Source organism: Myotis brandtii, unplaced genomic scaffold, assembly GCF_000412655.1.
Source record: "Myotis brandtii unplaced genomic scaffold, ASM41265v1 scaffold154, whole genome shotgun sequence".
NCBI lineage: Eukaryota > Metazoa > Chordata > Mammalia > Chiroptera > Vespertilionidae > Myotis > Myotis brandtii.
Window position 1 is genome coordinate 2978192 of NW_005355584.1, and position 11164 is coordinate 2989355.

The 11164-nt window shown below is 39.1% G+C and overlaps 1 protein-coding gene across 1 annotated transcript in view; it reads left to right on the forward strand.

Annotated features, from left to right (window-relative positions):
• The window catches only part of CCDC102B (coiled-coil domain containing 102B), a 149234-nt gene that overhangs the window by 21803 nt on the left and 116267 nt on the right, over nt 1–11164 (forward strand). Inside the window, exon 2 of the mRNA XM_005861557.2 lies at nt 9351–9972. Coding sequence (XP_005861619.2) covers nt 9351–9972 — 622 coding nt within the window. The remainder of the gene's footprint in view (nt 1–9350; nt 9973–11164) is intronic.

The window sequence follows — 11164 nt, forward strand, 5'->3', positions numbered from 1 at the left end:
TGTAAAGAGTTATTACATCTGGAGGTTGATGCTTGAAATTCTGCTAGCATTTATCTTAGTTTAAGTCTTCTATGCTTCTTAAAATTTAAAAACTCAGAGCAGGGGAACACATTGAAATCCAAGGATGTGAGTGAAGAACATTCCGCCCACAAGGACCTAAACAGGAATAAAGAGTGCCCCTTTGGAGAACAGGAAGGTCAGCATGACTGGAGCAAGAAGAAAAGGTAAAGGAGGGAGGGATGGGCAGGAGTCAAGGTCGGGGAGGGAGGCTGGCGCTCCATTTATGTGATGTTAACAACGGGGAATAAAAACAAAGCCTGCACCTTGATCTTAGCCCATAGAAAGCTTTGGGGGAGAATCTGAACTTCACAAGTGTAAGATAATAAATTTGTATTGTTTTAGCCATTAAGTTTGTGGTAACTTGTTATAGCAGCAAGAGGAAACTCATACCAACCTTACCATGCTAATTCTTTGCAGAATTGCCTATTTCCCCTTAGCTCAGGTTAAATGTGTTTTATTGTGGCAGTGTCTAATGATTATACTGAATGAAGACCAACTTCTATATTTAAAATATTGCTTTATTTGACCATCAAGATAAGAATGACATCTTACACAACTTCTTGGGGTGTATTTTATTTTTGAGACTCCTGAAGATTACCATGGCAAATATTTGGGGTACTAAACCCTCAGGAGCCCTTAAGAAAGAGTAGCTGCAAATCCAAGAGCTGCCAAGTTGCCTGTTGAACTTGAGGGGGTGGGGGGGATATAGGTTTCTTAAATCTGGTCTTTCTCTTGTCCAGAAAAAACCTGTCTTGTCCCATCATTTCTAGATGAGCTCTATAGCATTTGATGAACTAGTAATCTTGTGATTTGGGCGTTTTAAAGACTTATTCTTTGATTTATCATTCAGAAGGGTGAATTTTAATCTCTGCCACCAACATGGTCACAGGGCTCTACACTGATAATTAAATTCCAGGTCATACATAAGAAATAAAGCTTAACAAACAATATCACACATGCCTTATATTAATATTGCTTTGCCTCAGTAAGAAGGAGGGTGAGTGAAGCAAAATCTTTGGAAATAGTCGGCGTAGGTGTAGCTCACAAAAGTCTGAATTCACTGTAACATCGCTGCTCTTAGCTTTTTGATGTGGATACATTTTAGCCAATTTGGATTATTAATGTAAAGAACCTAATATTGGAAGATGAAACAGACTTAAAGAATACATTTTTTATTAAAAAATTTTATAGCTACTTTTCAGAAGTAACTATGACAGTCATTTGGGCTGTATTCTCCAAACTTCCTTATTAAGCCTGTGAAAACTTTCCAATCAGCTAACAGAGAACAGCCATGCACATTCCATCAAATGGGTGTGAGGAAATATTACTAAATCATTCTGACATACAAAGACTTTCTCTTGTTTAATACAAAGGATAACCAGATCTGTGAAGAATTTCTGACTTCGTCTCACATTCTTTAAGAGCATGTGTGAATGGGATGCATGGCCTAGGAATTTTGTTGAGGAAATGCATAGAACAATTGGGATAGTCTGTGGTTTTGTTCCCGGAAATTCTGAAATAAATGTAAGTATTGGAATGTTGATGAATTTGGTATGAAAGAAAATCTGTAATCCTAACAAATAAGTAGCTTTCAAATAAAAAAATGAAAAGCATAACCCCTCTCTCTTAATATCACCTGCTTGATAGTGGAACTGGGGTAGGGATTCTTTCATAGGTAATTTGCTCTTACTAATAATAATTATAATTTTGAGTTGTTAGGCATGTGCTCTTCTGGGTTTTATTTTAATTTCTTTTAACTATTATCTATGGGTAAAGTTACATTGTACTCCATATTACTTAACCGCTATGAAATTATACAACATGATATATACAGGGCCATGTGAATTCCAGATTCCTGGCCAATTTTGGAAAGCAGTAGAGTAAGATCTTTGACATGATCAGGTTTGTTTTTGTGGTGTTCTTTCAAAAAAAGTGCACTCTTGGCTGTCAGCCACCTGGAAATAGTAGCAGGATTATTTCGTATGAAAGTAAGATTTGACTGGACGCTATAGCTCCACCATAGCTAATACTACTTTCATTTTTAGCTTAAGGTCTCAATGAATGTTTTTGGCTTATTTATTTGGCATTATTAAGTTGGATTAGATTGCAAAAAATTGGGGTAGTTTGTGGTTTTGTTTACTGAAACCTTGAAATAAACACAAATATTAAGAAATGCTGAGGAATTCAACAAGTGTCAGGATTCCAGATAGGCAATAAGTAGCATAAATTGCATATAGAATGTTTGAAGAAATATACTAAAGCTGTGAACTCAGACCTTAGATAAAATATCCTTATGCCTTACTATTTGTTCACTGGCGAGACATTTGAGGAATATTTTTAAAGATAATTTTCTTGAACCTGATTTGCATTTCTAAGAACTACACAAGAATAGTTAAATTATGTTATATCCTCCAAGAAATTCTAGATTATCTAAACCCAAATTTGTATTTGGCAGGCAAAACACTACAAAAGCTTTGAGATGATCAGCCTGCCAGAAAAGAGAAATGTTATTTTTCCCAGACTCATTACAAATTATACATTGGCACTTTATAAAATGGACTGTGGATTGTGGATTCTGAATCCCTCCTTATTCTTTTATTCATATTCCAAAGGAGTACAACTGATCACTTTCTACCTCTGACTTATAAGATAGTTTTGTTTTTTTTCCACTTAAAAGCACAGAAAACATTGTTGTTGTCTGAGAATGGCAGCAATAACATCAAGATATGATTTGGAGCCATTATTCTGAAATAGTTTATTTTGAAAGAAATGAAGTTAATTTTTATCATTGAACATTGTCTAAGAAAAATATTGTTTTTCTTAAATAATGTTTTAGTGGAAACCTAGACTAAAATAAAACCACCACATTGATTTAAAACAGTGCTACATGGCTTAAACGATATTAGGTAACGATAATAGGGTAAAGAGATAGGAAGCAATGAAGAGTCAGAAAGAGGCATGGCTTATCATCTGAATTATATGCAGATTCTTTAAAATAAAGATAATTTCTATATGATCAGATAATGCAATTTATAACTTATTAATGGCTCTTGGCAAACATGAATATACTTGTTTTTAAATGTTTACATTTATGCTTGTCTTATACTACAATGCTTTGGGGAAATAAGTAGCTAAGCTTTAAATAATTGGTAACATGTACAAATTTATTTTATATTATTCAGTTGCCCTCTTTGTGCAAGTATTTCCTGCCTCTATAGGATTCTAAAACCTCACATTCACAGCAAACAGACTATAACCATTTGTATAATTCACCACAGTGTACGGGTTCTTAAATGTAATACTTAACCATGGGCAAAACTGGAACTATATTAAAATGATGTCATATAACCATTCAATGTCATTGTTTTACTTAATCAGTGCAACTATTTCATTTATCACTGCCACAACTGCATTTTCAACATTTACTATTTAGGTTTCTTGCAAAGCATTCTTAAAAATACATTATTTTTCCTGCTTTAGACCCATACAAATGCATACTTAAAAAATTTTTTTAAATATGTTTTTATTGATTTCGGAGAGAGAAAGGGAGAGGGAGAGAGAGCTAGAAACATGGAAGAGAGAGAAACATCTATGGGCTGCCTTCTGCTTGCCCGCCACCGGGGATCAAGATGGCAACCTGGGCATGTCCCCTGACCAGGAATTGAATTAGCAACCTCCTGGTGCATGGGACAGTGCTGAACCAACTGAGCCACAGGGACAGGGAAAAATGCATAAGTTTTTATACTAATCCTTTGTGCATGCTTCACAGGCCACATTTTAAAATATAATATGATATTTTACTTTCCTGAACATGGAAAACAGATCCCCCTTTTCTCTTTTTATCAGAATATATGGTGCCATAGCTATAGTAACTACTGTTCCTTAGCATTATGTTTTGAATCTATTTTTCTCTTTGCTTATGGCTTTTATTAACATTATTGTGTATGTAGTAGAGGACCTAAGCTTCTTTGGAGAAAAAAAATCTAAAAAGAGTTTAATTTAGAATTCATTTCCTATAGGTTAATGGAAAGCAATAAGTATAAACAATAAAAAATCCCTTGGACCCTATTTTATTCTTCTTCCATAGTGTAACTTTTGCCAAAAATGCTTTTATTTCTGGTCTGCTTCACTCTTCAGATAATGCATAAGATGTCACTTCAGAGAGACTTCTCTAAGTATGTAGGTATGTGTTGAACCACAGTACACTGTTAATTTCTTTCAAAGGCGTGGAAATGCACGATTATTTGATGTATTGCTGTTGATTATTGGCAAGGTACCAGGATGGCAGAAGCCATGTCTGTTCCCTTCACTATCACAGAGGAGGCCAAAGGTAGATTTTCTGCCGAGATGCAGGGCCTCTAAGGGGATGGAGGAGAGTCAGACATAGGTCAGCTAGTTGCTGCCGAAGGATGAGAAGCCAGGGAGAAGTGGGCGTGTGGAGGAAAGGCACAGTGCTCCTATAAAGCAGTCAAATGGCACAATGAACATTGTTGAGGTGAGGTTTGTACAAGGAACAGAGATGGGGTGGCTGAAGCATGGGACACAGAAGCAGAATGACAGAGAAGGGTGGAGGGGTGGACAAGCCCCAGATCAGCAGTTCCATAATCTATGATGAGAAGACTGAGTTCGCTCAAACCACAATGTCAGCTCAGCCATTAAAAAGAAGGAAATCTTGCCATTTGCGACAACATGGATAGACCTAGAGGGTATTATGCCAAGTGAAATAAGTCAGACAGAGAATGACAAATAGTGTATGATTTCACTTCTATGTGGAATCGAAAAAACAAAATATATAAGTAAATAAAATAGAAACAGACTCAGATAGATACAGAAAACAGGCTGACAGTTGACAGAGGAAAAAGGCTTGGGACTGGGTGAAAAAGGTGAAGGAATTAAGGAGTACAAATTGGTAGTTACAGAGTAGTCAAAAAAAATATAAAGTACAGCAGAGGGAATATAGTCAATGATATTGTAATAACTATGTACCAGGCCAGGTGGATATTTGAAATATTGTGGGGACCACTTTGTAAAGTATATGATTGTGTAACCCAGCCATGGGCAAACTACGGCCCACGGGCCAGATCCGGCCCATTTGAAATGAATAAAACTAAAAAAAAAAAAGACCGTACCCTTTTATGTAATGATGTTTACTTTGAATTTATATTAGTTCACACAAACACTCCATCCATGCTTTTGTTCCGGCCCTCCGGTCCAGTTTAAGAACCCATTGTGGCCCTCGAGTCAAAAAGTTTGCCCACCCCTGTAACTAGACCACTAATAGCAGGGCCACACAACTCTCTCAGGGCACAGAGAGAAAGCTAAGGCCCAGAGATGGGATGTGAGTTCCTTATAGATGCATCACTAGTTAAGGCATCTTTACTGCTAATAAAAACAGGACTAAGGAGACGGTGGGACTGGGCTATGTAGAAAGGCACAGGCCTGCCAAGGGATAGAAAAAACCATCAAAACGGCAGCAAAGCCAAAACTCGAAAAGATTTTAAAATCCGCTCCCCGCTATCAGTTGGACATCCCCCGAGGGCTCTCAGACTGTGAGAGGGTGCAGGCCAGGCTGAGGGAATGCCACCCCCCCCTCCGCCCAGTGCACAAATTTCATGCATCGGGCCTCTAGTTGTTATATATCCCCAAACTGGGTTGACCCCTTGTAAGTGTATGACTTAGGCTGCTTACATTAAGACCCTAAGTCCTAGGTTCTCATCTCTTGGATGGAGATAATAGTATTGAATATTTAACTGAATAATATGAATATAACATAAAATTCAGACTATAACTTTATTAAATGAAATTCAGAACTTTTTGTAAAATTAATATATCTATTGCAATCTTTTTTTAAGTATACCATTACCCTTTCAAAAGAGAGGAAAAAAAACTGAAAAAATTAACTAATGCAATTCCAAGGTGACATATTAGTAACTTATGTAGCACTAAGGAAAACTGTCCCCTTGCCTGAGAGACAGCCTGGGCCAGTCAATCTGCAGGCGTTTTCCCATCTAACAGTCACAAGAACTGAGTGAGATGTATGACATATCTGTCTCCTTTCACAAATGAGGGTATGAGGCAGTTTATGAATTTGTCCAAGGACATCTATTTAGGAAGTGACAGAGTCAGAACTTGAACCAAGAGAGCCTGGAGCCCAGTTTCCTACGTATTAAAATCCTCTTTAGTGAGAAATAATATGTTTAGTAATATTATCTATACATCATATGCCCATCAAATTTTATTTATTTGGTTCTGTACTGCATTCAAATATCTGTGGTAGTAATCATGGAAGCCTGATTGTATGAACACTTTTAATAGCTTTATTAAGGTGTAATTGATACAAAATACTGAACATATTTAATGTATACAATTTGATGAGTTGGGACATGTACATGCACCATGAAAACAGAACCCTAATCAAGGTAATAAACATACCCATCACTTCCTAGAGTTTTCTTATGCCCATACTTTTTATGGTGAAAACAATGCAAAAATAAGAATAAAAGACCAAAAGGTGAATAGCATTAAAGTATTTTTTCTTTTTTTTAAAGTATTTTTTCATACATCAAAGGCATTGTGCTACAATCACTGACAAATACGTTTACAGTCATCTGAAATAAAACATGAGTGTGCACACATATGTGTAGGAAAAACAAATGATTTAATAAAGACATAGGATGATTAAACATCTCCATTTATGCTTGCTTAAGAAATGCTTTAGAGCAGGAAATACTATTCAAGTTCAAGGACTGAATGATTAAACCCACCTCAGTCTTATTTAGTCAGATGTGAAAAATACATAGTTAATTGGTAGGCAAGATCTCAATGTACCAGAATCCAATTATAGAGTCTTCAAAAATATGAGTAAAGGAAAAGTTAATGAGACATTTTTAAAGACATTACAATTTCAAGGTACTGATTTATTTTGAAAAATGGCAAGGTTAAGTTTAATTTTAATATGCTAAAATCAATTTGCTGTCTTCATTTTAGAATTTCAACTAAAAGGAATAATTCCTTATGTATATAAGAATATATATGTGAATATATATTATATATCTTATTTGGTGTACTTTTAATTAAAATTTTCTTTTGTTCTCTTTTATTTTAATACTAGAGGCCTGGTGCACAAAATTTGTGCAAGGGTAGGGTCCCTAGGCCTGGCTGGTGATCAGGGCTGATCTGTGGGGTGACTGGTGGGGCAATTGGGGGGCTCTGCTGGCACCTGCCTTGGCTGGCCTGGCACCACCCACTTGCTGGCCCCACCCCCCGCTGTGGCTGCCAGTCGGGGCCTGGGGGCTGAGAGCAGCTCCTGTGTTGAGCGTATTCCCCCTGGTGGTCAGTGTGCATCATAGCAACCGGTCATTCTGCCATTCGGTCTATTTGCATTTTAGGCTTTTATTACATAGGACTAGAGCAGTGATGGCGAACCTATGACACGCGTGTCAGAGGTGACACACGAACTCATTTTTTTGGTTGATTTTTTTTGGTAAATGGCATTTAAATATATAAAATAAATATCAAATTATAAATCTTTGTTTTACTATGGTTGCAAATATCAAAAAATTTCTATATGTGACACAGCACCAGAGTTAAGTTATGGTTTTTCAAAATGCTGACACGCCAAGCTCAAAAGGTTCGCCATCACTGGACTAGAGGCTCAGTGCACGAATTCGTGCACCAATGGGTTCCCTCCACCTGGCCTGCCATATCAGGCTCTCTGACATCCCCTGAGGGGTCCTGGATTATGAGAGGGTGCAGGCCAGGCAGAGGGACCCCACTAGTGCATGATCGGGGCCGGGGAAGAACACAGGACGTTGGCCAGCCAGGGAGGGACCACAGGAGGGCTCCAGGGCGTGTCTGGCCCATCTCGCTCAGTCCCAATCGGCCGGACCCCAGCAGTAAGCTAACCTACCAGTTGGAGCGTCTGCCCCCTGGTGGTCAGTGCATGTCATAGCGAGTGGTTGAGTGGTCTTAGCATATCACGCTTTGATTGGTTGAACAGATGACTGGACGACCGGACATTTAGCATATTAGGCTTTTATTATATAGGATTGGTCTTGGTTTACTAATTGTCAAAGAAATTTGGTCAGTTATATGCTCAATGCCCTCTGAATTATAGTAAATGAAGGGAACAATTGCTTCAAATCAACATTAATTAAAGTAAGCTTGGACATCTACTATTCCTAACAAAAATAATTGCAACCATGAATCCATACTATTGTAATAAGTATTATAGTAAGTGAATTGGTTTGATACCTCTATAGAACACTTGTTAAAATGTATTTGTTTTTTCTACAACTGAAAGTGATATATACATTTAATATTATATACTCATTATTTTAGTAAATAGAGACTTTTTTATTTTGTTGATATAATGTATCCCCTCAGTTGATCAAATGAATGTTTCAGAAAGAGACTAAACTGTCTATCTATATGAATAAAAGGGTAATATGCTAATTAGACCAGGAGACCTTCCAGGAGACCTTCTGGACATCCTTTCGGACAACGCCATGGTGGCAGGGCCGAGGCAGAAGTGGTTTGAGGTGACTAGGCCAGGAGGGGAGGGCAGCTGGAGGCAAGCAGGCTGGGGGGGGCAGTTGGGGGCTGAGCAGGCCAGCAGGGGGGGCAGTTGGGGGCGAGCAGGCCAGCAGGCAGAGTGGTTAGAGGCCATCAGGAAGGCAGGCAGATAAGCGGTTAGAAGCCAGCAGTTCCAGATTGTGAGAGGGATGTCCGACCAGCAGTCAGACATTTCTTGAGGGGTCCCAGTTTGGAGAGAGTGCAGGCCAGGCTGAGGAACACCCCCACCATGCACAAATTTCATGCACCAGCCACTAGTAGCTATATACACTGAGTGACCTGATTATTATGACCACCTGACATTTGTAGGCAAATTAGCTATAATTTCGCGCTGAAGTTGCTAGAGGGCCAGACCATTATAAATAGGGAAGCAGGTTGTTTACCACAAGAGTAGAAGTGATTTTTTTCTGAAGATATGGGTAAACAATGCGATTTAACAGCCTTTGAACGTGGGATATATTTGAATTTGAGTGGCCAGATTATTATGACTACCCATCAATACTTCGTTGGGCCACCTTTTGACTTCAATACTGCAGCAATTCTTCTTGGCATTGACTCCACGAGATGTTGAAAGGTGATGCGAGGAATCTGACACCATGCCTGATGAATAGCACTGTCCAGTTCTGTGAGATTTGATGATTGTGGAACCATCTGCCTGATGGCTCTTTTAACTTTCAAAAGTTAATTATGTGGGTTTTTTGTTTGTCTTTTCTTAGGTCTGAAAAGATAAATATGAATTTAGAATCCATTTATCGGTTAATTGAGGAAACACAAATCTTCGGGATGCAGCAGTCAGCAGTTAAACCACCTCCCGACATGGGAGCACCTGCCTCGGTCCCCAGGGACACCTGTAATTCCTATTGGCCACTTAATGGGCTACAGTCTCATGCTGCCCACAGCTTCTGTGCTCACGCGTGCAACACCAACGAATGGGATATTTGTGAAGAGCTGCGCCTGCGGGAACTTGAAGAAGTCAAGGCCAGAGCTGCTCAGATGGAGAAGACCATGCGGTGGTGGTCAGACTGCACAGCCAACTGGAGGGAAAAGTGGAGTAAAGTTCGAGCTGAGAGGAACAGTGCTAGGGAGGAAGGAAGACAACTCAGAATGAAATTAGAGATGACAGTGAAAGAATTGAGTGCACTGAAAAAGAAGCAAAGTCCGCCACATCAAAAGGAGACCTTGGAAGCTAGAGTTGCCCTGAACCAGACGTGTCCTAGTTTCATAGATGTGTCCTATGTACAAAGGGATCAATTTCAAACTGGCTCGCAAATGTGTGAGTCTATCAGAGAGTGTCTGGTGAAAAGAGAATTTCCCACAAAGGAGAACAGAAATACTATGGTAAGCAAATAAAGACGGTAATCCAGAGTCTACGGACATATTAGAATGCCTTAGAGGCTTAGACAGTGATGGGAGGAAGGGGAAATCACAGATCCAGGGGGGACTATATTTGTTTTCCATAACTCAGTGCTGCACACTGGGTGACTTCAGTGACAGAAAGTTCTAGAGTCCAGAAGTCTGAGATCTGAGTTGGTTTCTTGTGAGGCCTCTCTCCTTGGCTTATAGATGACCTTCTTCTCCCTGTGCCGTTACATCATCTTTTCTCTATACGTGTTTGTATCCAAGGTTCCTCTTCCGATAGGAGTGCCATCATTAGGTCCACCCTAATCACCTCCTTTTAAAATAATCACCTCTTTAAAGCCCCTGGCCCCAAAGACAGTCACATTCTCAGGTACTATGGGTTAGGACTTCAGCATATGATTTTGAGGGGATACATTCAGACTATAATAGTGATCATACAATTTTTTTTTTTTTAGCAAAAATGTATTCGGCGTTTTTTTTTTTTTATGTGAAAAGGAAATGTTTAGAGAGACTTCTCTCCATTTATCCTTGCTATGTCAATAATATTATAAAGTATTGATACAGTAGTTTGAACTTTCCCAAGGTTTGGAATTCTGCCCTCACAATTAATTCCTGTAAAATGGGTACCATAGGCCAATACCTTTAGGGAATGCCTCATACCCATTCTTGGAATTTCTTGGTATACTACACTCTTGAAGTTCCTAAAAATTCTGCTTGAAATATAGTTTTTAAAACCTTTTTTAAAAAATCTAGCAGTTCATACCCATATTTATCTATGAACCACTCCTCCCCGACACTTTGTTAAAACTGGTAATTACTATTAGCAACCCATGGAACATATTTCAGGAAACTTTAGGAATTCATGTTATCTCTTTTCATAGAATCAGTTTATCCTATCTAATAAAAGAGTAATATGCCCACAGCCAATAAGGAGGGAATATGCAAATTGATGCAACAAAGATAGCAGTGCTGGCCTGAGCCATGGAGCTGGCCAGAGCAGCTGGGAGGCTTGGCTTCCTTGGTCACCCCAGCTGGCTCCTCGGCTGCCACCCAGACAAAGCATAGTAGCAGGGCCAAGGCAGAGGTGGTTAGGGGCGATCAGGCCAGGAGGGGAGGGCAGTTGGGGGCAATTAGGCTGGCAGGGGGGCAGTTGGGGGTGAGCAGGCCAGCA